Source organism: Gouania willdenowi, chromosome 21 (genome assembly GCF_900634775.1).
Source record: "Gouania willdenowi chromosome 21, fGouWil2.1, whole genome shotgun sequence".
NCBI classification, from domain to species: domain Eukaryota; kingdom Metazoa; phylum Chordata; class Actinopteri; order Blenniiformes; family Gobiesocidae; genus Gouania; species Gouania willdenowi.
This window is the reverse complement of record NC_041064.1, coordinates 32,757,782-32,774,920: the sequence shown is the minus strand read 5'-3', so window position 1 is coordinate 32,774,920 and position 17,139 is coordinate 32,757,782. Positions and strand designations below refer to the sequence as shown.

General features: G+C 38.2%; 1 protein-coding gene across 1 annotated transcript in view; it reads right to left on the bottom strand.

The window, feature by feature from the left end:
- tnfsf11 (TNF superfamily member 11) overlaps nucleotides 1-16,502 on the bottom strand; it is a 28,127-nt gene extending 11,625 nt beyond the window's left edge. The window contains exons 1-2 of the mRNA XM_028436858.1: nucleotides 16,277-16,502; nucleotides 2,090-2,125 (exon numbers count right to left, since the gene is read on the bottom strand). Coding sequence (XP_028292659.1) covers nucleotides 2,090-2,125; nucleotides 16,277-16,462 — 222 coding nt within the window. The 5' untranslated portion in view covers nucleotides 16,463-16,502. The remainder of the gene's footprint in view (nucleotides 1-2,089; nucleotides 2,126-16,276) is intronic.
- Between the last annotated feature and the right edge of the window lie 637 nt (nucleotides 16,503-17,139).

Genomic DNA, 17,139 nt, shown 5'->3' with positions numbered 1-17,139 from the left:
TATGTTCTCCACATGAAGGAGAAAGGAGAGAAAAGGAAAGGCGACCCACTGATATAATACAAACATACGTCAGTGTGTGTTCAGAGAACCTCTCCAAGAGCCACAATGGGCTTTCTGTCCACCTCAAAAAAGGAAAATAAAGTCCTGGAAGAAGCTTTTGGCCATTTGCAGCTTTCGCAGAAGGTTTTTAGGCACTGCTTTCCTCACTTCAGCTGAACTTTCTACAGGAAATTGACTTGGTTTATGTGTTAAAATACCTCCAACTCTAAACAAACGCATTAGTGGCAGCGCCTGGAGTTCCTCGTCCATCTCTGGATGTTATCCTGCTGCAGCTTCTGAGATACAAAAAAACTATAACATTGTAACTGAGCCACAACGCTACAGAAAGTAAGCACATTCTCCTGATGTGTCCAACACTGATAAGAACTGTAACTGAACCAGTTACAAAAAGCTCCTTGGCATTAGAAAACCTCTTAAACCTTACTTTTAATGCACATCTCAGGACAACGAGCAGCAACCCAGAAATGTAATCCAATTGTACCTCATGTTATCCTATTTTATTAGTTACATAATGACATGTATTCAATGTCAAAGTTCTGTTGCTGGAGACAATCATATTCTATCAGATACAGACAGTGTAGTCCTCATAGATCAATGAATCAAAAATAATTTGCTTTGTATTGATCGCCACTGTAAACTAAACCCTCTCTTATTGTTGGAAAACTTTGGCATGTTGCATTGTGGGATATGGAGTCTTGTAGACAGAAGCATTTTTACGTCATTCTTACAGTGATTTCTTGTAGTTTTTCTCCAAACAAGGAGGACAGTGATTGACTTGGCTCCATGTTTGCTTTAGTGTATTACCTGTGATATCTCCTCTCTCTGCAAGACATTCCATTTCGAAAGGGATTCTGATCTTTCCGTGTAAGCCCATAATAAACATCCACCATTTCATTTTCCACAACTTCCAGTGAAAACACCAGAAATGTTTTGGGAAGTCACTTTGGCAGAGAAATCACAGTAACAATGAAGTAAAAACACTTCTATGCATCTGTCAATGGGACTCCACAACCCACAATGCAATGTGTGAAACTTTGATTTTATAATCTATGAGGCCTACACTAAGGCTAAGTTTGAAATGTCACACTCCGTACTACTCACTACAAACTCCATGAGTATATACTTATACTATAAATATGATCAGGATGATGACTGTTCCTACTGAAGTACACTTCTACTTTTCCCAAGATGCATTTGGGACCTACAACGACAAAAACCTGAATCACACTGAGGCTAAATATCTCTGTTGATTCTCCACCTTTGAAAGTTCTGAAAGCGTTTTAAGTGAGAAAGTGACCAAGTAGAATATCAACATGTGCTCATTTGAGCCATAAAACTCACAGAAACACATTTCATACAGAAATTTCAAAGATTTTCAGAGACCCTCCATTGTGCTACTGACCAAACTTCCAGTAAACTTCAAAACAAGAGCCTTATTTACTAAAAAACTAATGGAAGACAAAAAGAAATGATTTTATTTCAAAAAGGGGATGTTTGATTTTTAGCCTGAAGCTGGTCCCAGGACCATTTTACATTCCGCTCGCAATGCATCATGTGGCGGTTGAGTATGACTAGTGTAGCCACCATGCACAATTAAAAAATGTCCCCATACAGTATACATCCAGTGTATTGTTGCATACTCAATCTTTTCATACTGTCTAATGTGAAAGCATTACATATTCATTTTGCCGTCAAACTTATGTAGTATGAGTAGTACGTTAGCATGACATTTCGAACACAGCCGTCTTAGCTGATCTAAAGTAGCATCAACCAATATCGTCACCACCCAAAAAATACCATTTACAGTGTGTTTTTTATCAAGGCTTAGCTGTTAGCATAAGTACCAAAGGTCTTGGAGTCTTTCAAGGCCTTTTCCTGACAGTCTGTGCAGCAGGTGTTTCATACTCCTTCCATTGTTTAATGAAACAGAAACAGATGGAGTGGATTCCACAGCTCCTATTTTACAGTTTGTTAGCGGACTGCACACAGAGGAGGGTGTGTGGGTCAAACAGGGGTGAGAGTGACTCACCTCGATGGGCCGACGTGGAGCTGTGGATAAATCTACCTGGAGAGACAGAGAAACATGGAGGTTAGTGAGCAGAGAACCCTGAGACACACAGAAACATCACTGACAGGAGAAATCTGAGAAGAAGACTTCCAGGACCGTGTGTGTGTCCATGTGTGTGCGTGTGTCTGCGTGTGAGAAGGGGAAAGTGCGTCTGAGCAAGATTTACTTTTCAAATGTCACATTCCTGCACAAGTGCCAGGACTCAGGGTGATCCAGAGCAGCCGATGAGCACAACGCATTAAGTTGGTGTTTACAAAAAGACACAAATCACTGATGTCATGTTAAGCGTCATTAAGCAAACACTTAAAATACCAGAGAAAGTTCCAAACAGTCATGCAGTGCCTCCAAAGCTCCTCACTTAACAAGCCCACACATGCACAGCGCATGCATGGAAAGCGTTAAAGCACCGCAGCAGGGAGAGTTTTACACAGTTAAAAAACACAAAAACTTCAATCCAAATGTAAGTTTAAGAGAATGGCTAAGTGTAACACACGCAGGTGATCTAAGCAGGGAGGGCAAAGGTTTATGTGCTGAAACCAGAGGTGTAATGAGTACCAATATATCTTACTCAAGTAGAAGTAGGGCTGTCACTTTAACGCGTTAATTGCGAATAATTAATTACAGGAAAAATTTACGTGCAACGCCGTTAAACGCTTTTTTTTAACACTCCAAACAGTGCAGAACCTTTCTTATTTTAAGAGTTCCCGGTATACCATAATACTGATGCACAGACTACAGTACAAGATGGGGAGGCTGCCAAGCTTAGCATTAAGTTTGGCTTTTAGAAACACAGGATGGAAAACATAAGTCGAGTTGTTTACAAATTGTGCAAGAAAGCTTGCCTTATCACGGGCTAGCACGGACAGCTAGCGCGGACACCCGGACAGTGCTAACTGCTACATGCTGCACGCCGTGACTCACAAATGAACAAACTCACTGGATATTAATAATATTATCTGAAGGAGAGAGAAAGCAACAAGTTTGGTGTCAGAAAAGAGGTCTTACTGTTTATGATGTGCTAACTTATAACGCTACATACGTTTTGTGTCACTTGTATTTTCTATTATTTGGAGATTGACAAAAGTACACATCAATATGACAGGCAGCCCTAGGGGGGGTCATTATGTTCCCACAGCCCTATGTTCCCACATTTTTCAGTATTTATTTTTTTGCTGAAAATTTTGAAAATTAGGCTTAATGTCCTCACATGTCTAGGGTTAGGGCTGTGTGAACATAGGGCTGTGTGAACATAGGACTGTGTGAACATAGGGCTGTGTGAACATAGGACTGTGTGAACATAGGGCTGTGTGAACATAGGGCTGTGTGAACATAGGACTGTGTGAACATAGGGCTGTGGGAACATAAGGCTGTGGGAACATAGGGCTGTGTGAACATAGGGCTGTGGGAACATAGGGCTGTGGGAACATAAGGCTGTGGGAACATAGGGCTGTGTGAACATAGGGCTGTGGGAACGTAGGCACGCTCCCCCCTTGGGACTAGTCTCACAATGTAAATGTCTACTCTTGCATCTGTTGTAGTCTGTTAAAAACAAACAATAAATGACTTTATAAAGACACTTTGTTACATATATCAATGTTGCCACAATAATGTAATTTAAATAGAAATACCTCAAGTTGAGAGAGTTTCTCAGCAATTTTTGAGGTGCAATTAAAAAATTAATGAATTAGATTAATTAAATACAGAGCATGATTAATTAATCGCACCATTTTTTTAATCTCTTGACAGCACTAAGTAGAAGTACTGATACTTCATTGAAATTGTGCTCAAGTGAAAGTACAAGTAAGTCATACTTAAAATACTCAAATACAAGTAAAACTCATATCTCAATATTTTTTGTCAAAATGGCAATATACGATACAGAAATTGATAATTTTAATTCAAATAATGTTGGACCAGAAAGACAATTCTGGGTTAAATTTGCTGTTGCAAAATGCCCACAGTGAGTCCTAAAACAAGTGTTTTAAAACAAAATAAGCTGTAAAAATGTCAATATAGGTGACATTTTCTATATAGCCAAAATAGAAAACTCGATATATCGCCCAGCTCTATTCACCCACACGTTTATTGTTGGTAATAAATCTTGCCACGGATCCCTTGCACACAGTAAACATCTCATGTATAAACCAAATATTGCACAATTGGAACTTAATTTATTTTCCACAAAGGCATCTGTATAAAATAAATAGTTTGTCAAATTGTTATTTTAAATTATTTTGAAATAAAATTATACAACAACAAAAAAATGATTTTTCATTTTTTTCATTGTCATTTTTCATTAAAGAGGATTATCAAATGTGTGTCTTTTAATTTCTTATCAGATATGTTATTATTTGTCATTATAATTTGAAATATCGTAGCTGATCTGATTGTCTGTTCTGTATTTGTATTTTATTGTTGTCTCTGGGGATTCCAGGAAGACTAGCTGTAGAAACAGCTAGCTAGAAACATTTATTAACTCTAAAACAGTTTTGTGCCAAATGTGCAGTGTGGGTAACAACACAATAGGAAGAAACCACAACCTGAACCCAAGAAAGTGTCTGGGTGTTGATCAGAAATGGCAATGGCGACTAAGAAAATATGGTTTATGAAATGGAAATAAAGAAATATTCACATAAAATCATAATTCACTCAGTAACAGTATAGAAATGTAATGCATTAATTTACTTCTTTTAAAACATGCTTTAGTACAAGTAAAATATAAGTACCCATAAAAGCAACTCAATTCCAGTAACGTGAGTACTTGGAATCTATTACTTTCACCTCTGGCTGAAACTACATGTGCAACATTTGAAGAGAAAACAGAAGAGAATTGATGCGTCTTTTTCTGCTGCAGAGAACACTGTGTCTTCCACAGATTGTTGCACAATAACGCAAACTCGATGACACAACACAAAAGGTGAATCAAAGCAGCACAACTTGTATTTATTTACGTCAGCGAAGAGGTTTGACGTTATCTTAGTATTTAACGCAAACATGTCGCAAACTAAACTTTACCTTTAGGAGCTTCCTAAGTGGAGATGGTCAGGTTTATTTTCATCTATGCAAGTGTTACCCAGGGGAAAAAGGACGTGTTTATGTTGCATGTGTAAAATCTGAGGTGCACTTGAAGGCAGCATGTCAAACATACTGTATATCACACAAACATTCAACAGCCAATCAGATGCAGCGTTCATTCAAAAGCATTTTGAACTGATGCTCAGAAGTTATTTCTCCATCATTAACAGGGTTACATGTGACCAGTGCTGAGCCATGACGACGCTAAGAAGTGGAGGAAATTATGATATTTTGGATACTATTACTAGTTTCAAAAGGCCATTTCATTTTAAAGAGTTTGGTTAAAAAATATATATTCATTTAGAAACTAATTCTGATTGTAAACTGCATCACTTGAGGTCATGAGATAATGAATCATACATAGAAATTTGTAAAAACTGTTGCAATATGCAAGACTTGCAGCATGTTGGTGAATAAAATAAATAAATAAATAAATAAATAAATAAAAGAAAAATTCTATATGATAAAAAAAAAAAAAAATGTATGCCAATAAATGATACTCTATGCCAGGGGTGTCACTTTAGTTTAGGGGCTGCAGATTTTAGGTGGGAAAATGAGCAATTTCAACATTAATGCTTGTAAAGTTTGCACTTTACACAACATATAAATGATACAGTATGTAGTAAGTAAGTAAGTGATTTTTATTTATGAAGCACTTTTCTCAGAAAAAAATTACTAAGTGCTGTACAGAACAGAGGAGAAATTAAAACAGGAGCAACATCATAAAAGGATAAAAAGGATAATAAAAGTCAAAAATCCGTTTAAAATCCATTTAACCAAAGGCTTTTCTGAAGAGCGCAGTCATCAAATGATTCTTAAAAGCTCCCAGTGTAAGGTGCGGACAATATCCAGGCAATACGTGACAGATGAAAGTTGCAGAAGGATTTTTTTATTTTTTATTTCATTGATTTTGTGAAATAATTTCAGGGAGATTTTGTTCTTTGAACAATTTGAGATTTAAAATGACTGCAGTCATGTGATTGTAATCCTCCAAATATTATGGCGTTTCATTGAATTTGTGCTTTTAGAAGGGCTGCGATATCTACAACTGAATTATCTGGTAATTTAGACAATAATTTATGTTCATTTTTGTCTTTGTATACCTTTCTCCTGCGGGCCAAATTGGATGGTCTAACTCTAAAGGGCCAGATTTGGACCACGGGCCTTGAGTTTGACACTCTCTCGGCATACACTTGTTATTATTTATTAATACTAACACACTGAAAGTCTTGAATATTGATACATTTCACAAACATGTCCTATCTCCCTTTTTAGACTAATGGGGTCACAGTGTTTTGTTTTTTGGGGGGGTTTTTTTAACAATTTGTTCTGGTGTTATTTACGTTTGACAAAAGTTGCTGTGTTAACACAATTTCCAATGTGTGACATCACTATGTGAGTTTGGTATTATTAAAAAGTCCTTATTTTGAAGATAAATCCCAAAGGGATCAAAGCTCTGGTCATCCGTACGTACGATACGGACATTCACTTTATTTTTGCACATTTAATGTTTGGACACTTTAATGACAGTCACTCTTTTTATGTCTGTTTTCACCTATTGTTTTCACTTATTGTCTGCTATCACTGTATTTCTTCATTTCTGCACTCTTTATTGTTTGGACACTATAATGACAATCACTTTAATTTGAATTTGTAATTTGCACCCTTAATGTATGCACTGACTGTTTAATGTCTCTTCGTGTATATTATATATGGAAGGGAGGGAGAACAGTGGCTGTTTATTTGTTTCATTATTTTATTGTTTAATGTTTACTTCTATTATTACTGTTTATTTGTGCTGTTTACTGTTTATTTTACTTATTACTGTTTACTAGGGATGCATCGAATTCGGCAGGCGAATATTTTCGGCCGAATATTGCAAAAAAGCAACATTCAGCCTTCGGTTTAGTGAGTTAAAAGCAAGACCGAATAGTAGCATGTAACGCAATGACGCAATCAAACAACGTGCAGTGATTTTGAGTCGGAAAAGTGTGTGCACGTTGCTGCAGAATCAGAGCAGCTGCAGCAGCTCCTCCTTTTCACACACAAACACAGCAGACCGTTCGTCACCGCGTAAAAGTTGGAAACCGTCCAATTCCACAACCGAGTCAATTGTTAGCGCTGTGAGTCACCAATCCGTAAACATCCCCATCATTTCCTCCTTACATTACACCGGGTCCCACTGCATAGGCTGGTGTAGCATTAGCACAGAGTGCTAACAGCTGATGTATGTAAACATTGGGTCCGTGGCTCCAAGCAGTGACTCCCAACATGATCAGCAGCAGAAAAAGTAGTGCAGTTTGGGCGTCCAAGTATAATATATAGGGATGTAACGATTAATCGTAAGGCAGTTAAAAATCGATTCATAGGTATCATGGTTCACATCGATATTCTGAAAATTGAATCGCAGTATTTTTTTTAAACAGCAGAGGACGCTATATATTTATCCATCTATTGTTTAAAAGTGTTGGTGTCGGGCGGAATCTGCTACAACTTTCTTTCTGGCCGCCTTCTACTCTCAAACATGTTCATGAATGATTCCTTACCCCTTTAGCACCGAAAGAATATCTGTAATATTACGTGAATATCTGTAAAAGTCACGTTTTTCTATTAGCTCTGTCTGCTAGCGCATAGCATCTCTTCTTCACTGCCAGAATAACTACATGCCAACCGACCACTGGGATACCAGCGCCCTCTGCTGGTCCAAACAAATATCTGACATAAATACAGTGCAATGATTTAAAGTCCAATTGTTAAAGGGGACATATCATGGTTTTAAATCCTTCCTTTTTACATATAAATCATACAGTTGTGGTCTATATAAAACGGAACTGCAATGCTTAGGTCTGAATTCCTCATTATTATAGCTCCACAGGCCCCTTTTTTACCCCTTTTCTGATGTGCTTCTGAGAGCAACTCGTTTTGGTGCGGTCTCTTTAAATGCAAATGAGACACTCCATACCCCGCCCCCTCTTCAGGTGACACTCGGTTCAACTCCACCCTGCTCGGCCATTTTTGTAGTTTGATAGAAGAGATACGGCTATGTAGCGGCGCATAAACTTTTTATTCACACGTTATTTACAAAATGTCAACAACGGAATACTTGTCCATCCAGCCTTACATGTTTGAGCGAGAGTCGGACCCGGCGGAGCGAGATGAAAATGAAGATGATTAACCCGCAGAACCCTAACAAGTGAGCTAACACAAGCACCGAGCTAACGCTAGCGCCAAGTTAACGTCACGAAATGCATTTTAATACAGTCTTTTCAAAGACAAAAATGGCAAAATGAAATGACTAATGAAAACTTTAGACTTAAATTAAATCACGTAGGCCATATCATCAAGGATCTAAAACGAGCACACAGCGCTAACATATGAAGTCTGAAGATGGTGCAACTGCTAATGCTAACAAAACAATGACAGGGACGTCTTATCACACTTTTTAGCGTTATTTACAGCTTACCGAAGTGCTCTGTTCGTCGTCTACAAAGATAGAAGGAATTGACCCCTCAATCAGACAAAGTTTTTCGGCAAATCCTTCTTTATACTGGCAGAGGTTGCAGAAGCAGTCATCCTTGAAGTGCTTCGCGCACACAAAAATGACCTTACCCACAGATGTGGGTACATTTCCGTGAAAAATAAAACTCAACCAGGCACTTTGAAAAGGTTCTGATGCTGGGAGACGGTGTAATGAAGCGTGTGGGTTACTACATCCAACAACCCAACATTTTGACTTATCCTCTCGTAACTTCGGCATCCTTGAGCTTGGACTACAAAATAAAAGCGAGAAATAAAAATGGCGGATTGCTCAAAGTGTTGGACCTGGAGTTGATGTACTAATTTGGCAGTTCCACTGCAAATACTGTGATGTAATAGTTCAAAAAACGTAATAGAGAATAGAAAAATCGAAACAGATTGAAAAATATGAGCAAAACAGAATATAAAGATAACTACGGAGCACCTGAAGAGACTAATTTTATTTTTTCTGTACTTCTAAGCACTCTAAATATACAACAAATTGCATTTAAGGGCTAAAAAAGTGGATTTAGCATGATATGTCCCCTTTAAGGCACAAAATACATTTTTAGTTGCACTTTTAAAAATAAAAATAACTATTATGCAGTTTTGCATTGTTTACTATAGAACCAGAATTTTAATTATAGGCTATTCTTCATTTGTATTATTCCTTTATTTATTTCATTCAGGATTTATTTTTAATTAAATTGCATTGTTTTGAATAGTTTATCAAAGGATTCTATTGACGATGAAAAGTAAAAGGAAAATAGTACAGTATTTTCCAAAAAAAATAAAGGAATATTTTTCAGTCATCATTTGTCTACAGTCCCATTTTGCAAAATAAACCGTGAGAGAATCGTATCGTGAACCCAGTATCGTGAATCGAATCGTATCGGGAGTTGAGTGAATTGTTACATCCCTAATAATATATATTCTATATTAAACAGCAGTGTTTGTTTTAGCTGTTAGACAGTTGGAGAGGGAGGAGCTCACATTCTAGGAGGCGTGGTAGGTGACGTCACGTGGGCAAAATCCAACTGTCCCGTTTAAAGCTGACTTTTTACAAAATGTGGAATAACAAGGGAGGGAGGAAACAGAGCTTTTTCAACTTTGTCCCTCTGAATGGGGCTAAAGGGATGTATATGACTTTAGCAAAACCATTAGAAAGTAATTTTTTTCATAATACCTCCCCTTTAATGCACTTAAGCTTTTTTTTGGAATGCATGTTTTGTTTTATTTGAAGGCCTAACATAAATGAAAAACTTTGTTGTGCTTTTTTTGAAAAGCAAAGGCTACTGGAATATTTAAAAAATGTCAGAATATTCAATAAACATTTACTTTCTTTAAAAAACATGTCTAAAAATGTATTCTAGGCTATGCACTATTAAAAGAAATGGTGAAAAACTTAACAACCGCATTCGGTATTCGGTATTGGGTATTTGGCCAAGCGTTAATAATTTATTCTGCTTTGGCTTCGGCCTCAAATTTTCCATTTCGGTGCATTCCTACTGTTTACTGTCTAGTTTTTACTGTTTATTGGTTTATTGTTTACTGTTTATTGTACTTGTGTATTGTATACTGCTACTGGATGCCTTGAATTTCCCTGGAGATCAATAAAGTATCCATCTACTGTATACTGTATCTCATCTCGACATACACCAAACATCATCCCAGGATTTGCTGAACCTATTCTAGGCCTCTCTATGTATGACAATGCCAATAAATCATAAACCCTGTGTAATGCATCTGTGCCAAACTCACTTTAGTTCAGCCGCAACATTAAACCCATCTTGATTTTAATTGGGAGACTTGCCAGACTAGAAATATCCAGATGTTTACTGCACCGTCGTTACATTACTGTGTCGTAGTTTGCACTTCCACATGTCAACAATTATTTTTAAATGAGTGACTTACAATATCATAAATATTAAGCAATAAATCTAAATTTCTTGAATTTATGACCAATTTTTCGCCCCAAAGGTTGCCATGTAATCTGCAGAAATTGTGAAAGATTATTTGCAAGAAAATGCAGAGTTTGAAAGTCATATTTTAACAGCAAAAACAGCAAACAGATGGAAAAAAAGCTACTTTTCGTCTCTATTTATTTACTTAAGATTTGGCCTCAACATGACACGAAAATGTCTCACATGTAAGTTTTGGCACAATGTCAACATCACACATTTAAAATACAGTACATGCTTTTTTTTTTCACTGTAAAACAGGTAAAATGTGACAAACGAACAAATATGTCCAATTCTGCCCATAATCCCATTCAAAATGTCTCACTACGTGTTACGGTAGTGACTGTGTTATCCAGTGATGAATGTGTTGTGTTGTGACGAACAAGCGGCACATTAGTTTGACTGGTGATCATTTCACTGGTGACATGTAAGCAGAGGCATTGCACCTCCAAACACGGGATTTTGTGCTAAATATGAACGTGTTTCTGGTTGGCTTTAATTAAAGGTTTCACAAAAACTGTTTTGGGACCAAATCACACATTTCCTAAGAAACGGTTGGCTGAGGCTCAAAAGTGTAGCGAACAGACATGTTAAAATTCTTGCAAGGTAATCAGCATAACATATCCATTTTTGTAAAATTAATAACAGTTGTTGACTCTAATAAAGCTGCAGTATGTACGTTTTTTTTGGCGTCATTTGGTAAAAAATCTGTAATAAACTTGGAGCATATTGTAATTGAAAGTTGTGATAGGAAAGGGGATCTCTGCTGCTTCTCTTAGTTCTATAAATGAGGTTTAGAAATCCAATCACAGATCTATCTATTTTCTATAGAATGCTTTATGAGCTGTTTTGGGCCGTTACTATTGGCTGCCCTACTAAAGTTGATGCGCGTTCTCGTCTTATCTGTAGTAAAAGTACAATGGCGGACCTTCCAGAAGGAGAAGTTGCGGCTTTTGGCACAACGGTACACGGCAAAGCAAGCGAAAAAAGGGAAAACGCCCTGGAGAAGTCACAAACATATTTGGGCAGAACTGACTCCACGGTAGGGGTGAACGATTAAATGCATATTATCGCAATATCATAAAAAGGCTGCAATTTTTTATTTTCCTGTGTTGTACTGTCCTGTTAAGATCAGAGAGTGTTGAAGAAGTGCCGTCCATATGTTTACATGTTTCATGAAACGTGAAGCTAGTTAGACATGTTAAATAGGTAAAGCCACAGATTTGTTTGGTTTATTGTTGTAATCTGTGCTTTAAAATTGAGATTTTATATTTATTTAAAGTTTAAATAATTCTGAAATGGTTTATTATGAAACAGATTGATTTATTGCTTGTGTTCATTGAAAAATACATGACAAGAAACGCTTGAAAAAATAATCACATATTAAATCGCAATTGCAATATTGAGAAAAAAAAAAAATCGCAATTAGATTATTTTTCAAAATTGTTCAGCCCTACTCCACGCGGACTCAAAGCGAACGTACGTGACCGCACGCAGTCCGTCCCACGTACTGGTGTCAAAGGGAGAGTGAGAACAGATGGAATAAATCATGTGTAAACCTAATTCCCAATTTCCACTGGATTCGGCTCTGCTGCGTTACGTCTTCCCAGCTGCGGTAGTCCGGTGCCCTCCACCAGATATACGCTGGGCTTCTATTTCTGGTGGACACCGGATCACGACACATTAATCAGCACGGAGCAAATGAAGCTAAACAGCATGTTAAGCATGTACTCCCCGAAAAAATATCAGATTACTTTTCAAAATAAAACCCACTTCCTTACTTTTTGAAAGAAAGTGGGTGTGGTAATGCCACCGTTTCTGCTCACTTCCTTGGTTTGAAAGAAACCGAGCCAATCAGAGCCGTACAGAAATAATGTCATATCTCCTGCACCAAGGAGCGTCAAAACAAAGATGGTGGCCACCACGGAGAAGATGTTCGGAGCTCCGTTTAGGGAAAAAGATCTACGCTTGTTGCGCTATTGTCGACAGGTCCGCTCTTTGTTTGATTGGTTACTTTGTGCGTTTGTACCACCCCGCTCAGTCCCCCAGAACTCATATACCTTGTAAGCGCTTCCAGACAAATCGCCTGTATTAAATATTAAATAATACAAGGAGATTAGGTAGATAATTCTACATACTGCGGCTTTAACCCTATTAAGTACATTTGGTACGAGTTTAGCCAGTAAAGTAATCTAAACAGCTATAGGAAGAGATGATAAAAATGGAAACGAAAATGTGTAAAGTGATGCGAATGTGATGTGGAAATGGTCGCTATGTCTCAGTGAGCCACGGACCTTTATTTACTGTTGTCATAGGTTTATATCTTTATTTTCTCAGGTCATTGTAGCTGTATTCGCATCAACAAGTACTCGTATTGGTACACAATTCTGAGCAGTCGTAGTACAAATAAAAAGAGTTATCAGGAGATCCCTCAATTCAAAGCAGCTATTGAAGTGAAGAAACGCAATGCAAACGGAACCAAGAGGGAAGTGGAATTTGTGAGGAAATACGAGGAATATTGAAAAGAAAGTCATTGTTCAAATTGCAGTTTGCACAACGTAGGTTTGGGCAAATGAAAATGACAATGCAACAAGTCACAAACAGTTAACTTTTAAACACACTGCAGAACCACATCAACAGTTTAGCACATAAAACTTTACAAAACAGAATAAAATAAAGGAAAGAAACACAAAAGCAAATTAAAAAAATGCAAAAAGGCATCAACTCAACATGTTATTATAACAACATTCCAGCAGGGGCGCTATTGTCTCGTTTGAAACCCATCAATCGCACTCATTTCCTGTCCTGCTAGGTGTGTATGTATGAATCTTAATATATCACGTTTTTCTCTTAAAGAAGATTCTAAAAGCACAACAATCAGCCCTCGGTGTCCAATCAGAGCAGGTTTGACCAACAAAAGCCCTGCACAGATCAGCACATTCCCAGCTCTCCTCTCCATCTCGGGGAATTCCCAAATGGGTCGGGGTCCAAAAGTGACCCGGGGGCCGCACACCAACGCTGAATCACACTCTGGGAATTACTCGCTAATGGCAGTGCTCAAAGTGTGTGTGAAAAACCCTGAAAAGTTAAGCAGGAGCTGATTTATTGTCCAGATGAAAAACAATTATTCCTCAATGAAGGATTCATGAGAGCTGAAATACACACATTTACTCACAGAGGGATTTATGCTCTTATTCTGAAAGTGAAATTAGCCTTTTACCTTTAAATGGACATTTTTAGAATATAAGCAACACTTAGTTTACATTTTAGACTCTAAACAGTTGGATTTCATCCTTTAAACTGTGGTTCTCAACCCCAAATGGGGTCGTGAGACACTGGGAGGGGGTCGCCAGATGCCTTCAAGAAATATATAATAATTAGAAGAATATCAAATATTATTTCAACAATTTGAGCCCCTTTTTGCTAATGTTTACCCTTTTTCTGCAACTTCACCAAACTTGCCATATTTTAACCTATTTCCATCACTTTTTCTATCTTTTTCGTTTTTGGCACTTATAAACCCTTTTTACCACTTTTCCTACTTAATGTTACATATATTGACCCATTATTGTCATTTAACCTTTTTTCACTATATTTCATGCTTCATTTTTTGCCAATTTAACCACATTTACGATTTGTCATGCCCATTATTTGCCATTTAAAGCTAATTGTGTCAATATTGACGCTTCAAACGCTTTAAAAAACCCTTTTTCTGTTCGTCCCATCTATATATCCCACTTCAACATTTTTTCCAACATTTTTAGTCACTTTTGAAACAAGGATTTACGTCTTTAAAATGACTATATACTATGATGCAAATAATAATAATTTTCCTGGATAACAGTGGATATTATTCAGATAAATAAATAAATGTGGTTATCACAGATTCATAGAACAATGGATCATCATTTTGCTGACTTTATGGATGGACCCCTTTATTCCCTCTTATAGATGGTCCTGTCTCCACATGACTGTTCTTCAATGTTCATGTCTGTGTCTGTTCAACCACTTTTAGCTACAGTGGGGGTCCCACGGTCTCTGGGGCCTTTATTTTGAGGGTCATGGGCTGAAAAGGTTGAGAACCACTGCTTTAAACTATAGATGTTAGAGACTTTTCCATCTAAAGATGGTAGATTTTTCAACATTTTGTCCAGTGAAAGCATTTCTCAGCTCAAGAATTCTTGATTTTAGACCCAGAGTGTGAGCTGAGGTGGAGCATCTCTGCCTTACAGCAAAATAAACATGTTTGATGAGCTAGTATTTGGGTTGCCTGACTTATATTTGCTGTACAAGACATACCAGTTACAGTAATTAAATCACCCTGAAAAATGTTCAACATTTTCTATACTTTTCTGATCTTTTTTTCTTCCCTATTGTCTGTGTGTTCCTCCGGTCCACACTCAGGACATCTCAGACTAAGAGTTTGTGTTTTTTTCTTCCCAGAGACGGTCTGGAGCCGAAGAACACACAACACACACACACACAACACACACACACGGAGAGAGAGAGATGCTCCTCAGGTGAACTTGAGCATCCTGTGCAGTCTGCGCTTCTGGCTTGTTCAAACATGACAGTTATTTATATCCAACATGATGTTTTTACAAGATCACATACAGATATGGAGAATATACAGGAGAGCACTGAGAGTTTTCCCTCAACGATGCCAAAGATCATCCATCGCAGCTTTTTAAAGAAAGGAATCCACCCTGATCATCACTAAACCCTGGATCCAGACCAGGATGAACCTCCAAACATGAAAATCCAGCATCTGCATCCTCAACACAGATGTTCTAAACATGAAATTCTGTTTGCACTCTGTCCCACAGCTGCTTTTTCTGATACTGATATGTAATGTTATCAATGACAATCAAGTCACTTTTGAATGTTATCTAACACGTGACACTCTGACTTCTCTGCCTGTTTGTTCAAATGGTGGGTCAGGACCCAAAAGTGGGTGGCGGTCAGCTGATCAAAAATAAATAAATACTTAATATTTGTCATATTCGACTTGTCTTTTATTTTGAAAGAAACTTTTCTTTTCACATGCATGCTGTGAAATGCATGTTGCACAGTAAAATACTTATATTTATGTTTTAGAAAAAGATGAAATATGTGTTTTCAACAGCGATTTTTTTGAAAAACTAAATTTGGTTGGCTGAATTCATAAAATAATAATAATAATGACCGTGGCAAAATGTGAGACCAACCATGCATGATTTAAATCATTTCAAAGTGTTGTGATGTTTGACTTCCTTTGTGACACTGTTAAACGCCGTCATCATGCAAAGTGTATTTCTCCTCTTTTCTAACATCCCAGCCCGTGTGGAGTGAGATCTTATCTGCGTCTTTGCGCTGCGGGGGAAGAGGCGCTCACCGCAGCTTCTCGCACAAGGCTCTCCGGCTTCCTCCTCCTCCTGTGCGCGCACCAGCCTGGAGCCCAACATGGCCTTTTATTGCCTGATCAAATTGCGCAATTTAAAAGTGAACTCCGCCAAAGGCGCATTGCGCAGAGCCTGCGTAAAAGGAGCCGCCGTGCGTCATGGCGCCCAGGGCGATCGAAAGCCCGAACCTGCACCACGGCGTCCCGCATGCTTACCTCCTGTAGGTAACCTGTCAGGTGTAAGAGGATCGCCACGCTGGAGGCCACCTGAAGCAGTCCCATGACAGCCAGGGTCCCGAAGAGCAGCGGCCGGTGCGCTGAGTCCGTGTGGAGCCGCTGCGTCCCTGTCTCCGCGTCTCCGCTCCGCATGAAGCCTCGGTACTCGCTGTGCGTGGCTGCCATGCTGCGCGCTCGGGGCCACGAGCCAGACTCTATCAGGAACCAAAACTCTGTGCGTGTAACCGGCGGTGGGCGGGGTCAGAGAGAGAGAGAGAGAGAGAGAGAGCGCTGTAGACTTGTTTCCCCAGCAACCAATCAGAATAAGCTTCAATGAGATTGCATTTAAGTAATAATGACAGTTTGTCATCATCAAGTTTTCATACAATAACTTTGAGAATAAAAGTTAAATAATTTGTACAACTTATCTCAATGATGAAAAAAAGGGAGAAATAATGTTTTATTTTTATTTGCTATTGCTTGTCAAGATAACTCGTGTTATTTTAAAGTGTTTCCTCTGCTCAATAAAGAGAAGCTGAAACACGTGATGCTGGGTTACCAGGCTTTGATTTCTCACATGTTGGGCCTGTACTACAAAGCTGGATAAGTATATCTGGAATATCTCTCCATTAGCAGGCTTCACCTGACCTAACCAAACATTCTCAGTCAGACAGCCCCTGAAAAACATGATGTAAAGACGTTCACTTCAGACAGGTGATTTCAGCCTGACACCGTGAGCGCTCTAGTGGTAGGGATAGAGATTGCACCGTCAGACCAATCACAGTCACGGAGAAACTGTGTAGAGCTACATACGTTATAATTGAGGAATCATTATTTAAAAATATGAGGAATTAAAATTCATA